This window comes from Papaver somniferum, chromosome 6 (genome assembly GCF_003573695.1).
Source record: "Papaver somniferum cultivar HN1 chromosome 6, ASM357369v1, whole genome shotgun sequence".
Classification (NCBI taxonomy): domain Eukaryota; kingdom Viridiplantae; phylum Streptophyta; class Magnoliopsida; order Ranunculales; family Papaveraceae; genus Papaver; species Papaver somniferum.
In genome coordinates this window covers 37,911,172-37,928,818 of record NC_039363.1, presented here as the reverse complement: position 1 = coordinate 37,928,818, position 17,647 = coordinate 37,911,172, and the positions used below count along the sequence as shown (strand labels likewise).

General features: G+C 37.1%; 2 protein-coding genes across 3 annotated transcripts; one reads left to right on the top strand and one right to left on the bottom strand.

The window, feature by feature from the left end:
• Positions 1-1,365: 1,365 nt before the first annotated feature.
• Positions 1,366-7,209, top strand: LOC113287330 (putative ALA-interacting subunit 2). Of its 2 annotated transcripts, XM_026536047.1 has the most exons (9): positions 1,366-1,831; positions 2,340-2,401; positions 2,490-2,564; positions 2,665-2,781; positions 3,915-3,985; positions 4,134-4,431; positions 4,764-5,053; positions 5,885-5,973; positions 6,848-7,209. In XM_026536047.1, the coding sequence occupies exons 1-8, from the start codon at positions 1,741-1,743 to the stop codon at positions 5,937-5,939; spliced, it is 1,059 nt and encodes a 352-aa protein (XP_026391832.1). In that variant the 5' UTR covers positions 1,366-1,740; the 3' UTR covers positions 5,940-5,973; positions 6,848-7,209. The 2 variants fall into 2 exon arrangements, with proteins under 2 accessions (XP_026391832.1, XP_026391833.1); XM_026536048.1 differs by lacking the exon at positions 2,490-2,564 and having other exon boundaries at positions 1,367-1,831.
• Positions 7,210-7,681: 472 nt separating this feature from the next.
• On the bottom strand, positions 7,682-10,773 carry LOC113287329 (probable polyamine oxidase 2). The gene is made up of 9 exons (XM_026536046.1): positions 10,338-10,773; positions 10,126-10,214; positions 9,934-10,047; positions 9,733-9,820; positions 9,505-9,590; positions 9,318-9,420; positions 9,062-9,159; positions 8,543-8,972; positions 7,682-8,325 (listed from the first exon to the last, which is right to left on the bottom strand). The coding sequence occupies exons 1-9, from the start codon at positions 10,473-10,475 to the stop codon at positions 8,011-8,013; spliced, it is 1,461 nt and encodes a 486-aa protein (XP_026391831.1). The 5' UTR covers positions 10,476-10,773; the 3' UTR covers positions 7,682-8,010.
• Between the last annotated feature and the right edge of the window lie 6,874 nt (positions 10,774-17,647).

The following is a 17,647-nucleotide window of genomic DNA, read 5'->3' as shown; positions in this document are numbered from 1 at the left end:
TCGAAGTTGACTCTAGTAATCAAATCCAGCAATCTCGAGTTTAGGAAGTAAAATATGAAAATCAAACTTGACATACCAACGGTTGATGGGTTCAATCGAGCAATGCTCTACCAATTATCTAATAAGAGAAAACAACTTTACCACTGATTTCCTCATTCATATCTGATCTATACATAAACCTTATCACTTATCTGATGTCGTCTCTTAATTTATAAGATTTCAGAGGAAAACTAAACATAGAAGAATAAGATATTGAGGATGAAATCAAAACAATTTAAAATGAGTTATTAAGCTGAAACAAAACGAAGAACTAGGACCCCAAAAGATTTTGTTTTTGTTTTCGCAGCAGAGCTCTGCCCACGAAAAACAAACGAAGAAATGAATAAAAGAATAAATTAGGCGATTTTTTATAGGGCATCTTTGTCATCAAAAACACCATTTTGGACTGAATCGTCAAGAAAAGACAAACTCGGTCATGATATAATAAATTTTGTTTTTTTCTTTTTGACAAAAGGAACGTGATATGGTAAATTTGAACTAACCAGTACTAGCCTGAACTATAGCGTCCAAAGCCCAACAGAATTGGGACTGTATGGTAACTCCTACACACTCGAAGTGTACTTGTGCCTTAACATTTGAGTTTGGAGTTTTTGGACCGAGAACAAAACAAATACTAGTATGAGTTCAAATTTATAGCTCAAGGTTTCCCATCAACTCCAAAAAGGTGGTTCAATCCCCATCGTAAAGATTTATAATAACATAGTTGTACAGTTTGATAATAACGGGTTGGGTTTGAGAGTGGGGCCAGTCCGACTGACTGGTTCCGGTTAGGGGCCTTAGTCCGGCTTCCGTGTATTAAAAAGAAAAAAACTTATGTTGCACGGACACGTGACACGGTTACGGGGACACGTTAGATGTATTACCTTCACCATTAAAGTGAGATTTTATAACAATCTGCTCAATAAAATAATTGTTCTTATTTGTAAAATACTTAATTGTTAATTAAATAATATTAATAATAATGAAATAGTGGTACAGTTTTTCATGAATAATGCTTGGATTTGACTAATATAAGAATAAATTAGCATCATATTTGTTTTATTTTGATTTCCAAGCCACAATTAATTATTTATAATGTGTCCGAAAGTGTCCAATTAGTATTCGCAAAGTATCTAATATCGATTTTTATGCGACACGTGATGTGACGTGTCCATCGAGTATCGACAAATGTCGTAACCGTGTCGTGTCCGTTCATATATCCGACACGGTTACAACACCTTTCTTGGCGTGTCCGTGCAACATAGAAAAAAACAAAAACAAAAACAAATGAGGACCAGTACAGTACTACTCAATTCCACGCGGTCCTTCAACTCTCTATGTTTTCTCGATTAGTGCATAAATTCCAAATCTTGTCTACAACGAGAGGTATCTTCGTTTGCAAATTAAGGTATACCCAAACAAACACACAAACGAAGAAGAAGAAACCAACTTCATTTCCTTCCTTTCTACCGAATCAATATTCTTTTTCAATATTTAATTTCTCAGAAGAAACCCCCAACTGCTCCAATCTCCCCTTAACATCCTTTCTATCTACTAGTCAATTCTTTATACATTTCAAAATCAAACTTAAAATTTCCTGCATTCCTCATGTTTTAGGGTTTTGCATTTCTAGTCAATATTGCAAACAATTTGTACCGAGGTTATGTTTTGTATTCTTGAGGTTTTGATTTCGGATATATAATGGATGTTGACGGAGGAGGGAGTACATCAGGAGTAGACACTGCTGGTGTAGTAGCTCAATCTGTTCGAGTTCTCTCCAGGCGACAGAAAGGTAGGTAGACTACTTTTTTTACCACAATTTTCAATAGGATAGAACCCTAATGTCTTCGATTGGATAATCTTCAAGTTTACTAATAAAATGTAGTTGCATCTTGTTAAAACTTTGTTCAATAATAATGCATATGGATGAGAGCAGTTCCAATGTACGCAGATCTTCTCTACCTATTTGGATCGTTTTAATTTCACTTGTCCAATACGATTATTAAACTATGCATAGGTAGTGACTTTGTGCAAGGAGCTCATTAAACGGATGTCGTTACTTATAGTTATTATACTATAATATGGTGGTGATAATGGATATGAGGAGCGGACAACCTGTGTTAAGCTCTTATGTTTTGCATAAGAAATTTAATGTGCTTATTATTAGACTTCAACTAAAATATAGTAACTAGAAAAAACTTTTATTGGATAATAACTAAGAAAATGCACTTTTCATATAATAACGACGGTTTTGACATGCTCGGTGCTCCCTTATGACATTTAATTTGGTGGTCTTCCAGCTCTATATCAGTTCACTCAACAGAACCTCCCAGCCTGTAAACCCATCCTCACACCAGCATGGGTAAGCTAGCATGCACAGTTTTTTAATCTACTTATATACAGTACATTTCTATATGGAATTTGGTAAATTTTAAGTATCACTTTTGCAGGTGATTACTACATTTATGTTGTTAGGTGTAATTTTTATTCCACTTGGACTTATAGCTCTCCGTGCTTCACAGAGTGTAATATTTTTAGTCTCACTTAATTAAAAGTTTGTATCTTATGCATTTTTAATTTTTCTAATAGAAAGGATCCGAGCTTCAATCTCAATTCTCTTTGCAGGTAGTAGAAATTGTGGATCGCTATGACACTGATTGTGTACCCGAGACACATAAAAATAACAAGGTGTCATACATTCAAGATGAGTCCATTGTTAAAAACTGCACACGAATATTAAAGGTGATAAGTTCCTTCAGACTAACATCATAAGTCATATAAACATGCTAGTGTATCATCTCTTTAGAAGATTCATCTTTATGGTCTTTAATAAAAAATTTACAATGAAGTGTGAAAAGATGGGATGATGGTTCACAGAAATTTGTGAGTTGACCGACAGGGGCTAGCACATTATATGCTCTGGTTCGTTTTGGGCCAGCAAAACTTGCATGCTAAATAGCAGCTTACATGACTTCTAGGTGAGCTACAAGAACCACCAAGGAAAAAAGAAGAAAGGAAGTCATAGGGCACATGATTGCACAGTGTCCCCTTGCTACTCAACTGTTATTTTTATTGTATCTAGCAGCATTTATGGGACACAATGAAAAATTACAAATCCTTATAGATGGTTGCTATTCAGCTTTCTTATCCACTACTACACATGATCCACTATTAAGCGTTTTCGTATTAACCAACTTTTCATGGAGTTCAACACCATTCTTTTTTCACTTCGATAAAAATCATATTCATTATTTATGCTTCTTAATTTTCTTTACCTTGATTACGTACTCTCAAAGGCTAATTTCCTTCTCATCCATCGTCCGTACTTTGGCACACCTGAAGAACTCTTACGTTAACAGAAGCTGCCACATTGACTTCAATAGCATGTTAAATTTGGGAGTTGATTTCCAAGAGAATTCTCCATGGACAAGTTATTACATATGATACTTCTTTAAAGTTTAAACCCAGGTTGATTCTTTATTATGTGGAGATCTGTAAACTTTGAGATTCTTTGCAATTCTGTGGTCCATTTGTCATGTTGATTTGTTTCCCATCTACGTTTTGGTATCTTTTGAGAGCAAATAGTAAGTGCACATAATCCATATCTACCATGTTGGATGGTCTTTTGGATGCCAGATCCTGAAGACCTTAACATCGCGATCCTTAGAATAGTGAACTCGTGGCGCACATGATGTTTAATATTTTCTTTTCTAAACGCTGTCTACATTTTGTATGACAGTTAAGAGAGTTGTTTTATGATTCAATAAAATCATGTCTTAGTACTTCAATTCCTGTATATCTAGCACATTCTCATAAGCTTTTCTTTTAATCTTTTTACAGTTTTCCAACCTACTGATTAAATTTGTCATCTCCAGGTGCGTAAGGATATGAAAGCTCCTATATATATATACTATCAGTTGGACAACTACTACCAGAACCATAGGCGGTAAGGGTGTATTCCTGTCTGCGTTCTGCTAATTTAATCATTTCCTTCTTTGAGTCACCTGTCAATGTCATTCTTGTCCTAGCCTTATTTGCTGTTTTGTGATCGTTGGTAGTTTCGACCTTGGCTGAATGGTTTGGACTCATTCCAGGTATGTCAAAAGTAGAAGTGACCGCCAGTTGTTAGATGGTTTGAACTACAAAGATACAAGTTCATGCCAACCAGAAGAGAATAGCAACGGTCAACCAATTGTCCCTTGTGGATTAGTTGCATGGAGTTTGTTTAATGATACATATACTTTTTATCATCAGTCGAAGGAATTGGAAATCAACCGGAAGAATATTGCTTGGAAGAGTGATAGGGAGCATAAGTTTGGAAAAGATGTTTATCCTTTCAATTTCCAGAATGGGACCTTGATTGGTGGTGGGACGCTAAATCCTACTGTTCCTGTAAGTATCAAAAGTTGCCGTATTCGTTTCTTGTTGTGCAATATAAATAATGGATAGGTCAAGTAAATGGAGAGGTGTGATGGGATTTGTCAATCAGTAGAAGATACTAGATGCCAGGACTGCGTGATAGACTGATAGTATTTTATCGTGTCATAGTCTACAGAAATGCATTTGGCTTGGGAATTGACTCATTATCTATTAAGCAAGGCTGTCTGCTCCAATGCTGATGCATAATTCATCTTTTAGTGTTTCTGTATTGCCTCCAAACATCTATTGCCTATAATTTACATTGTTGTCTTTGTTTTGTATGTGGGGTCTGTGGTGTGAATTAGCTAAGCGATCAGGAGGATCTCATCGTATGGATGCGTACTGCTGCTCTCCCTAGCTTCAGAAAGTTGTATGGGAGAATCGAACAGGATCTAGATGCAGACGATCTGATCATAGTACGCCTTGTTAACAATTACAACACTTACAGTTTTGGAGGGAAGAAAAAGCTTGTGCTCTCAACATCAAGCTGGTTGGGGGGGAAGAATGACTTCCTCGGGTTTGCCTATATTGCTGTCGGATCATGCTGCATCTTCATCTGCATTGTTTTTTTGCTGCTTCATGTGAAGACTCCAAGGTGAATTCTACATTACACACTCATGTGGAGTATCTTTTCACCTACATATATTTGGATCACCTAATAGCGCATTTTAGAGGTTATTAAGAGTGACTTCGCATTTGTGTTGATCATCTGCGTCGTGATAAAATATGCCGCAATAAAAAGCTGGCGCAAGATATGTGAAGAATGTTGCAATTATGCAGTTTTGAAGTTCACTTCCTCAAATATTATTGTTATGTATATAGTGTTAACTTAATAACTGCATCTTGATATTTAGCTCGAAGTTCACTTTCTATCTTTCTGCATTAGGAATTGCAAGATGAATGTGCATTTCTCCATCTGAGTCATAAATTTTGGAGGATTTGTAGTTTGCAATTCCTGTATACCTCACGAGAAGAGAGACTTATCTCAAAAGTTTGTATTAGACTCATTTCCTAGTTGTGGCGTATACAGAACGACGAATTCTATTAGTATCTCAAATTATAGGATATTTTGGTCCGCTACGAAATTCCTTAATGGCATTTCTTGGTGCTTTACATAAAAAAAGAGAGACTAGCTGGATTTTCTGTTTTACTTGATAGCTTATTTATTTGCCGTTATATACTACAATTACTCTGTCTTATCTCCGTCATTCTGGGATGGTGGGGTGTTATAGAACCTTTGATCTTTTGCATTATCGGCAAGCCACCTATTATGACTGATTTAATTTGTTACAACTGTTCTCTTTATTCTCCTTTTTTTTTTTTTTAATTTTTTTTCTCCTGCACAGTTTATTTTCCTCTTGATGTGGGTGGTAATTAGGTGAGAGGCGACAGAGGGAGCTAATGGGTGTTGCAATTTTTCTTCCAGGCCTTATGGGGACACAACCTACTTATCTTGGAACAGGAAGAGCAATGCTAGCTAAGAGGGTTGATTAGTGCATCTGCAAAAAAAAAAGGGTAAAACTTCTTTTTCCTGTAATCTTCTGAAACAGAGGGAGCAATTCGATCCTGAATCCTAAATGTTAGATCTTTTATCAAGGTTTAAATGGTAAAGAGTATTTCACTTTGGTTAAGTAATTATGAGCATTTTCAGCTACCTGATCTAAATGTGGTTACTTGTTCCTTGGTGTTTTTTTTCTTTTACTAAACAGTAACACCGACATTCTGTAATCTAAATCTTACGATTTTGAAACTGAAGATATGATGTTTGAAGCGATAATCCTCATACTTGGGTGCTATATTGCCAAACTAAGTGTACTTGTTTTGTTCAAGTAGTTAAACTTTCTGCTATAAGAACAGTAGTATCATTAATGCAACAACAGTATAGATTGTTAACTTTTGTCGTGAATCGTCATTGTAAAATTACTACAATTATACCGTCTGGTTAGTGCTAAATCACCCTTCTGTTCTTTTTACCTAAGATGCAACCACGCTCATCACTAGGGCGAGGAATAAGCTAGATATTGCTACCAAACATTCAAGGGAGATTACATACAGAAAAAATTAGTATTTTTTTGGAATAGGAATACTCTAATTGAATAGTTAGATGATGTCCCGCACTAATAGAAACTCATATTTGCATCTGATAGTGCTCATTCGTTCTGACAATTCTTCCAAGTACTTTATAGTACAATCCATGATGTAATAGATGATCCTTGTTTGAGAAGAAAAATACGGCTTTGTCCTATAATGTGTGTTGAATAGCTGTTTGATTTTGTTACGCATGTTTATTCGTTTTTACATAAATCAGGTTGTCGTAGGAGTTCGAACCAACCTTAAATAATATAGTCTGCTACATTTAATTATTTATGATTGGTTGTAACTGCTTCAGGTGACATAATTGACATAACCCAGTTATCACATCTTGGACTTCATACGATCAACTGCAACATTTTCCCAACAATATATCGGGCTAATATCTGCACGAGCCTCGTCAGTAGAAGAGCTCGCCGTCATGCCTAGACAGTTTCTCCAGAAAAGCCGGATCCCCTTCTTCAAGCGTACATACTTGAACAGAGGTTACTGTAATATTTTGAGGGTAAGATACGATGTGTCTTGTGTACATATATTATGTGTGTTTAAACATAATTGTTCGCTTTTACCATGTTAAAGGCTTTTCTCTGCAACAAACAAAATTCGCTGTGATAATTATTAAATTTTATGGTAATGAAAGATAAGGAGTTCCGTATTAAATCTGTAATTGGAGGAGCATTACCACATCTATGATGTTTACTTTACATTTACCAGATAGCGCTGCGTAGCAATTTTTTCACTGAGATGTATGATCAAGGGGGTGTTTGTATGGTGTACTCAAGAAAAGTCGGTCCCCTCTGAATATGAAACTGCACACTGTAAGTTAGGATACTATTTACATCTATTAGATTAGATATTAGCCTTGTGTAAGTTAGGATATTATTTACATCTATTAGATTAGATATTAGTCTTGTGACTATCCAAAGAAAATAAGTCCTTTTGTTTCTCCCTAAATATTTGGCTTTCCAAGAGGTGACTGAAGTACAGAGCAGGGCAACACTGGAAGAGGCGGTTTCCTGATTCAGTGATAATAAAAAGGAGGGCTGCTCTTACTGTTCAGGTGCATATTGTACAAATGTGTAGCAATAGTTATGCTGCAAGTAATAAATACCAAATACTGCACAAAATTATGTTCACAAGAAAAGCAGTTGCTGCTTTTGAAGATTCGTTTATCAAAAGCTCAAACATCAGTGATACTGATGATACCTTCACATATTCTTTTACTTACAAGAAGGGAAACTAATACCATCCCTTTAAATATCCAAAGTTCAAACTTAGGTCAATTATTAACAACTTGATACAATTCATACCACATCTAGGTTCTAATGTAAATGTGCCGCTAGATGTTCTTCGAGTAAGTAACCTACACTATACAGAAGAATATATTTAGACTACATGATAGGGAACAACAAGAAGGTTATTTTTGTTTTGTTTCCCCCAGCATCACATAAAATGCAATCTTCACATACGAGAAATGAGGAGCGGTACGGCTAGAGAAGTAGACATTTCCCCGTCCATGGCTAAATTGTGCAAATCCAGCTCCCCGTACCGTTCTAAGACTCTCATTCTGCATTCTTCAGCAGCGATAGTTCCCGTAGAGAATGCACCATGCACAGTTCCTGGGTAGTTCATGCTTGTAGCTTCCCCAGCAAAGAAGATATTGTCAACAGGGATCCTTAATCTCTCATACAGATCATTGGATTTTCCAACTGTATGGTAGCTATAGGAACCGAGTGAATTTATATCAGTTCCCCAGTGGGAAACAAGGTAATTGATCTGCAAAAGCACAAGCAGTGATCCGTTAATATCTTTGAAATATATTCTGCGTGAACTACAAAGAAGACTACGTGGCACAAATCACTTGAAGATTCTCTAAAAGTTGAAGACACTTTCTGTAATCAAGATTTTCAGATAATCCTGACACAGGCGGTTTCCGTCTACTCTCTGGAGTTTATGAACAGCTTATTCGAAAAACTGGTTCAAGGAAATTTACCGGCTCAGATGCATCGGGAAGGATTTTCTTTAGTTGCATATAGGCAAAATTTGCGGCATCTTTGTCGGACATCTTTTCAATATCTTGTGCCAATCTCCCTGCTGGCATGTAAACCAAGACGGGGTAGGATGTAGCTTTGTGAAGATTGAGGAAGTAGCTGCATCCATAAGAAGATGAAGCAACCACTCCCAAGAACTCTACGTTAGGCCAGAAAACCTTGTCAAAATGCAAAGCTATCTTATTCTCCGTCCCAATTCCTAGTTCAGAAATAGCTTTTTCTTTCCACTGTGGTAATTTGGGCTCGAAAGATATTTTCTTGGACTTCAAAACACCAAGAGGAACAGCCACAATTGCTGCATCAGCTGTGAACGTCGACCCATCTTCAACACTAATTTTGACTCCACTATGACGCCGTGAAATACCCGTGACTCTGAAAAGCATTTATATATGGGCAAGAATTAAACAACGCTAGAGAGAGAGAGAAAAGTGTAATCAAAGAGTGAACCTGAGGCTCCATACCTGCTATTTAGGCGAATATCAAGACCCTTGGCAAGAGTATTGATAACTGGATAATAACCTCGAACCATTAGTCCATGACCACCTGACAGAAGCTCTTCCTGTATTCAGGTTAATAAGCAAAATATAAGAATCAGCTTTCTTCTGTACAGCATGTGCAGAGATCAGTTAAACTAACTTCAACACAAAGAATTTCCACTGGATTTCAGTGTAAGAACAACAATCTTTAGTTAATATATAGTTGGAGCATAGAACTTACCTCATCCCAATATTTAAGCGAAATGGAATCTGCGTCTGCAGCAAACCAACCTTCCATTCTGCATAAGTACCACTGCAGCACATTGTGAGCAGTCCCTTGTTGCCTGTATACGAGAATCAAGTTTCAAGAAACAACACTTGGTATATGAAAAGTGAAACAAACCAAAGAGGATACAAATTTTCAGTACCTTAAATCAGGTCGCCTTTCTAAAACAATGGAGAACGCTTTAAGTATCGACATGTCCTCACTGTTTTCTTCCCTTACTTTATCTGTCTGTAGCGTCAAAAAACAATTAGTCAGCAATAGTGGTAAAACGGAGGGAAATAGTGGAAGATATTCATATCAAAGTTGTGCCCTTATTATCTTTTCCTGTAACAGTTGAGGAACTGACGGTAAAATACAAATAAGCATGTACCTCTTTTAAAATGGTCCCAAATGTCTTGCCAACCTCTGTTACTAGTTTTTGAGGAACTTGATTTCCATCTGCATCGAAGAGTGCATAACTGCTCATTGGAAAAAAACAAAAAACATATGATTCACGTCAAGGCGCGTTACTGACGTAGTTTATACAGTGGCTCGTAAAATGTCAAATGAAACTATGAATGATGTAAATTACCTTTCTAAATCGTGATCATATAACACAGAGTTGTCTCCACCAGTTCGGTACAATGGAAGTCCTAGTCTTCCGACTAATGGGGCTAAAGGGTTTTCTTCACATACACCGTGCAACCTGATTAATGGATATCTCAGATTTAAACAGTTACTAGCAAAACCAAAGCATTGGGACAAAGAATTGAATTCTAATTACCATGATGCACCCATGTCAACTGGAAAACCAAATGAGTAGTCGGTGCACACTCGACCACCAATTCTATCTCGCGACTCCAGCAGAACAACCTAATGATTAAACATAGGGTTTGCATAGATAAGTTTAAGTACCAAATTATTTATTTTAAAGATATGTCAATTTAGGACAAATGCACATGTTTTAAGAATCAAATAATTTATATATATATATACCTGAAACGAGGCATCATGAAGTGCCCGAGCAGCCGCAATACCTGCAAATCCACCACCGATGACGATAGCTGAAGGCCGCGACAAGGATTCTGCGCTCGATCGAGGATTACTACGATTACTTTGTTCTCTTGACTCCATTTATGTGATTGGATTATGTTCAAGCTTCTTCTCGGTTAATTAAGATGTTTTGAATAGATATTTATTAATTTAGATGAAAATAAACAGCCTAACCTAGTATTAGATTAGCCACAATTATACTAATACGATCACAAAATGGAACTGCAATTCTCAGCCTTAACTGAATCCAGCAAGATTAAACCCCAACAAACAAGATGAATTTTTGTTTTGTGCAAGAGACGACAGTCAGGGTTTTGCAGGAAGAGATTATTACAGTCGATATTCCTCTGCTCTTTGCTCTTTGAAGAACGAGTTAACAGTGTTGGGGTAGGATGTTTAAAATTCCCACTCTTTACTCCGTTTTTATAGTTGTCTGGCTCTATCGTAGGACGACACGTACTATTTGTATGCACGTGGTAAAAGAGGAAATCTAAGCCGTTTGTTATTCTGTAGTTTTTTTTTTTGGTCGTATTTGTTTTCCTGTAATAGTCACAAATAAAAGGAGAAACGATTTAAATCTGCGTAATTTTGAAAACAAAATAAACGTTTTCTCTTTTCCAAGTGAATATTTATCCTGGCGACATTAGGGTATACCCAGATTAATTGGAGTATAATCATTTTATTCTCATCCAAACTAGTGTGTTAAGGGGTATCTAAAAGGTGTTAAAAGACCAAATTGCCCAAAAAAAACCATGCCGACCAAAAACCTATCCAAAAAAATTTCAAAATCTTTTTTCAAAACTCTAGCTATGAACCAAATCACAAAAAAAAAAAAAAAAAAAAAATCAAATTTGGATTATACGGATTTTGAGATTCGGTACAAAATCATACCCAATCTCAAATCCTTATGATCCAAATTTTTATCAACAGTCGGCATGGTTTCTTTTTGCCGTCCTTGCCTACTTGTATTAGTCGGCATCTTCTTAGGTTGAATATTGTGCCGACTTTTCATCTATGAAATTTGCATTTACAGGGTCGGCACGGTATTCATCCTTATACCTTGCCGAGTATACTTTAGTCGGCAGGTTATGAAATTAATACCTTGCGGACTAATCATGCATTTGTAACACCTTTCTCTGTATGTCAAAAATCCTATAGTCGGCAAGGTAAAAAATCAACAAGATGCCGACTAGTGAAACATTTATAACAGTCTCCTGCGTGTCAAAAATAATAAAGTCGACATCTTCTTCATTCACCGACCTTGCCGACCGGATATTCTTCATCCGTAGACCTTGCCGGCTAGATATAGTCGGCATGTTCTTCATCCGTAGACCTTGCCGGCTAGATATAGTCGGCATGTTCTTCATCCATAGACCTTGCCGACCGACTTTTCACAAAATTCAGAACTGGTGTTGATTGAACTCATGAGATAAAAGTTTTACAATGTTTGTTTTTGAGAGGCTTAACTGTACTATTTTAGCCTCTTTTTTCTAAAGGAAAACTTAGGCAAAGCCTAAGGAAAGTGATACATAGAAGAGCTAGTGGTATCATTGTTTAGACAAACATCTGACCCACTGCGAAGGTTCTTACAGACAATAGCCATATTTAAGGCTTGCAAATTTTGGAGTCTATGTAGAAGTTTAAGACCCATTAAAACAAAATTTACAGGTTTAATTTTTATTGTGGTATCTTCATTCAAAAGCTGCTTTTCCCTGTGATAGTTCCTGTCGAATCTTCCTTTGATGGCTTTGATGTAAAGAGCATTGAAATGTTCCAAAATTTCATTGGTTTCAACATGTATCTCGATAGTCATGTGCTGCTTTTCCTCAGCCCAGCCAAATGCTAGTTCTGCTTCTTCTGCGGCTCCTCTTGCTCCCAATTGGCATGTGTGTCCTCTGCTATCAACATATTTTCCTGCAAAATCAGTAACAGTCAGAACTGAGAAAAACTAATAACTGTTAGGATCCTGTATATTACATATTTTGATTATGTAACCATAATCCTGCTTTTGCCGAGGGATCCCAACGTGGAATCCTGTTTCTTCTCTTTGAAGACCAATTTCAGAGATATGTCCCTGAGTATTCAGCGCATGATGAGCCAAATTCTGGATTCTGTTATAGTCACATAAGTGTTGTTGAATACTAAGAGTGATTTTCTTAGAATTGGGTGTGATGTTTTGGAAAACTAGATCACATCTAGCCTTCCAAATAAACCAGCAAGTAGTAGCATAAGTGCTGATATTTTCACTATTGCTTGTATGTTGAAACCAAGCATTGAACAAATCCATGAAAGGTGTTTGATGGTCAAACGGACCATGACTTTCACCAAACATATGATGCCAAACATCAGTAGCAGCTGGGCAATTGAGGAACATGTGTGTCATTGTCTCCTCCCCACTTTTGCATATTTTGCATACAAGATCAATATAGTGAAGACTTCTTGCGGTTTTAGCATTAGTTGGGAGGATTTCATGAGCACATTTCCAGAGAAATATTTTGATAGCAGGTGCAACTTCCAAACTCCATAGAGCTCCCCAGTCTCTTGTTGCATGGTCATTTCTGTAAAGATTCTCTATTTTGGCTTTGTACAAAGCTTTAACAGAGAATTTTCCTGTATTGTTGAGGTTCCATTACATGCTGTCCTCTTCCCTGGATTGGATAACAAGATCAGTGATAGCTTGAGCAATATCAGGACTGAAGATCTGTTGAATAAGCTGAATGTTCCATTCCTTTGATCTGTCATTAAGTGAGCTAGAAGCCGAATACCATTGGGGAAGTTTGCAGGTTTTGTGAGTTTGTCAGTTGAATTAGGTATCCATATGTCCTCCCAGACTCTTATTTTGTTGTCATTGCCTATTCTCCAGAAGCAGTGTTGCTGGATGTTCTGAATACCTTCAAGAACCCCTTTCCATATCCAAGAATCTCCATCTTTAGCTTTGGTGTTCATATTTAGCACATTTCTTCCTATTAAGTACTTGACATCCATCAATTGGAACCATAGAGAATCTTTATCCTGTTCCAATCTCCACCCTATTTTTGTTATCATGGAGCTATTGAAAAGTTCCATATTCATGAATCCTAATCCACCAAGTTCCTTAGGTTTGCATATAGTTGTCCAAGCCTTAGGGTAGTATCCAGTGGGATTTTCCAGGTTCTTACCCCAGAAGAAATCCCTTTGTAACTTGTTCATGTATTGACAGGTTTGCTTTGGTATTCTGAAACAGTTCATTTGGTAGATACTGGCTGTTGAAGTGATAGATTTTATTAAAACTTCTCTTCTAGCAGGGTTTAAATGAGTATTCTTCCAACTTGAGAGCCTCATATTCATCTTATCCACTCCTGGTCTGAAAGATTGTATCTTGCTTCTATGAGTAAATAGTGGAGAGCGTAAGTACTTGTCATTTAATGGTAGAACCTGAACTCCTAACAAATTGCAGATTGTAGGAATTAGAGCTGGATCAGTATCCTTGCTGAAAAAAGCACCAGATTTATTGAAGTTGATAAGTTGACAAGAAGTGTCCCCAAAAATATTGAGGATGTCCTTGAGGTTTTGGGCTTTAGTTGTATTTGCTTTGCAGAAGACCATATAATCTTCAGCAAAAATAAGGTGGTTTATTGATGGAGAATTCTTGCAGATTTTTACTCCAGAAATAATGCCCAAGTCTTCAGCATGAGATAGAGTTCTAGATATGGCTTCCATACAGAAAAGGAATAGGTATGGGGATAGGGGATCCCCTTGTCTGAGCCATCTTGAGAGGTTGAAGAAGATAACTGGAGAACCATTTATAAGGACAGCTGTAGATGTAGTAGAGATGCATTGCATGATCTTCTTGCACCAATCAGAGTTGAAGCCAATTTTAGTCATAATGGTATGAAGAAATTTCCAGTCAACTCTATCAAAGACTTTTGCCATATCAATCTTGATCCCCATGCTTCCTTTATTACCCTTTATACCACTTCCGGTTCTCATGGAGTGAATAATTTCATGAGCAATGACTAAGTTGTCAGAAATTTGTCTTCCAGGAATGAAAGCAGATTGGTAAGGAGAAATGATTTTGTTTAGGTATGGTTTCATTTTTTGAGATAAAAGTTTGGATATGATTTTGTATGTGGTGTTGCAGAGACTAATGGGTCTGAAGTGACTAGGACAAGATGGGTTATCTATTTTGGGTATCAGGGATATGAAAGTTGAATTCATTTCTCTGAGAAGATGCCCAGACAAGAAAAAATGCTGGACCATTTTTACCAAGTCTTCTCCCACAATATCCCAATTGTCTTGAAAGAAGTTTGGTGGGAATCCATCTGGGCCTGGAGCTTTATCTTTGGCCATACTGAAAAGGATTGCCTTGACTTCATGTTTGTCAGGGATTCTGTTGAGATTGTTGTTTTCAGAGTTTGTTATAGAAGTAGGTATGAGGTTGATAATATCATGATTCATAAAAGGTGTTTCAGCAGTGGCCATCTTGGTGAAGTGGTTGGTGAAGCATTGCTTTATTTCTTGATAGTCCTCAGTCCAGTTTCCAACACTATCCTGTATAGAGTCTATCATATTTCTTCTTATTCTGCATTTGGTGGCTCTGTGGAAGTAACTAGTATTCTTGTCCCTCAACTTGATGAATTGATCTCTGCTTTTGGTTTTCCAGAATTTTTCTTCAGTGTCTTGACAATCTCTAAGAACTTGCATTGCAGCTTTTATAGCTTCACTTCTATCATGTCTGAAGTAGTTTCCTTGTAACCGGTTTAGGTGTTGTATACTTTCTTCAATATTTGTTTTGATGTTGCCATACACTTCTTTGTTCCAGACTTTTAGTTTCATCTTAATGTTTTTGAGCTTTCTGGCAATGAGGAAAGCACTAGAACCAGACAAGTTTCTCTGCCAGCATTCAACAATAATATCCTTACATTCCTTATGGTCCAACCAAGGACCAAAGAATTTGAAAAGAATTTTACCAGTGCACCAAGAAGGATTAGTGTTAAGAAGAATAGGGTGATGATCAGAACCAATAGCTAGAAGATTAGTGATAGTAGAGTTTGGATACAGGAGAAGCCAGGATTCAGTGGCAAGTACTCTATCCAATCCCTGCTCAGTGAGAGAAGGGCCACTTATCTTATTAGACCAAGTGAAAGGACAACCTATACTGCCTAGATCATTTAAATCCAAATCAATGATTTTGTTACTAAAGAGATTAGCTTCAAAAATGTCAAGTGGTTGAGTACTGTAATCTTCATTATCATGCAAAATGAAATTGAAATCTCTAATGACCAACCAAGGAAGGGAGTGTTTGGAAGCTTTGTACTCTAAATTTTTCCAAGATTTAATTTTACTCTTACTGTCATAAGGGTTGCCATAGTAACCAATAAAGAGCCAAGAAGGGCCACTAGTAGGCTTGATTATAACATTGATATGGTTAATGGAGTAATCAAGAATCTCAACATCTAGATTGTTCTTCCATATCATTACTAGGCCTCCAGAAGTACCACTAGCCTCTCCAGGATTAACATGCCAATAATTCTGAATATTAAGCTGTTGCATAGTTTTTATAAGTTTTTCATGCTTCTGTTTGGTTTCAGAGATGAAACAGATGTCAGGGTTGAATTTAGTCAACATGTCATTAAGGTATTTCTTGGTGTGTTTTTTCCCTAGCCCTTGGCAGTTCCAAGCTATTGAAGTGAAGAACTGCCAGAAATAAGATACATAGGGATATTTTGAGGTAGGCCTTCTAACTATGGGATCATAGCAAGTTAGGATGCAACAAAACTAAAAATTGTGGCAGTGGTGCTTGTAATTATGATTAAATGGAGAGATGGTAGTGAGACGTACCTCAGAATTTGATGTGGAGGTGCCAGAATCACTATTAGCCATTTGGGGAGTGCTTGAGTCCAGTGGTTCAGGATAGTTGTTAGGATAATCCTTGAATCTTTTGGTGTTGTCAGCTTTATTAGTTTCCATAGGTACTTCAGCATGTGTTGATTGTTTCCTCTTAGGTATAATTTTGAGCTTGCCAGTTTTAGAAGGAGTATCAGGGTCAGTGGGAGTGGTTATTTCAGCAAAGACATGAATTGTCTTCCTAGCCTTCTTTTTGAGCTTAGCAGTTTCAGCATCCATCCTTTCTTTGATTTGAGACAATGTTCGTAATGTTTGAGAGGGAACAACTGGAAAAATACTAGTTGGATCTAGAGCTTGAGAGGTATTGGTGTTAGGTGGATGATAGTGTTTGGCTCTAGCTGCTTCCTTGAGCTTTATCTTTGATTGATGATTCTTGTAGTTGATAGAGATTTTCTTGGAAAGTTCAAGTTTTTTGTTCCTTATTTGGCAAGCAATGACATCAGGGTGGGGTGAGTCAGGATCAGCTCTAGAGGAAGCTCCAAAAGTGAGATGTTTGGAGGATAAGGGAGCAAACTTTGCAATAGCCTTCTCTAGCTCTTTCTTCTTAGCATTTATCATTTTGATTTCAAAAGTTGCTGCAGCATCAGCATCAGTGTAGCCTCTATGGATGACATTTCTCCCTTCTTGAACAGCTTTTTGATGTGCAGTTTGGGGTGGTGGTAATGGTTGTGGTGTTGGCAGGTTATTGTAGTGAGATTTTGAGGGTGTAGGTGGTATGGGACAAGGAGCGGAAGGGTGATCTAGAGTTCTACAGACTTTGCAGAATCTAATACCATTTAGAGCATAAGCAAATTCTAGCCAATGAGAGACAGTTGGTGTTTCATAGGCTTCAATTCCAAACTTTAAAGGCCTAGTAACATCAATGGTGAGCTTAACTTCTAAGTTTTTCTCAAATATGTCTCTCCCATAGGGTCTCTTAGCAGTTTGGTAGACTCCAACAGGTTGCAGGATGTTTTGGATATCTGGTATAATATGGGTTGGAATTCTTTTGATGAGGAGCCATATCACAACCTTTGTGAATTGTTCTTCATGAATTAAGTCTGGACCTCCCTCTAGAACTCCAACCAACACCATAAGCTTATCAAACACTCCTCTAGTTCCTCCATTCCTAAGAGTTGAGTAGTCTTCTTCATGAGTGAGTCTGAGAATATAGTAGTTCCTTCTCCTGTTCAAAATATCCAGTTCAACTCTGCCATTGAATTCCCAGTTGTTGTTTATGAAGTTGCTAACTTTGGATATTTCAAAACAGATATTGCTGCAAAGATTTCCAATGAAACACCATTTCCAGTCTAGTGATTTTTTTGTTCTGACATTCTCTGGGTTTAAGAAAAATTTGGGATAGAGATCTTCTTCAGGCATATTGAGAG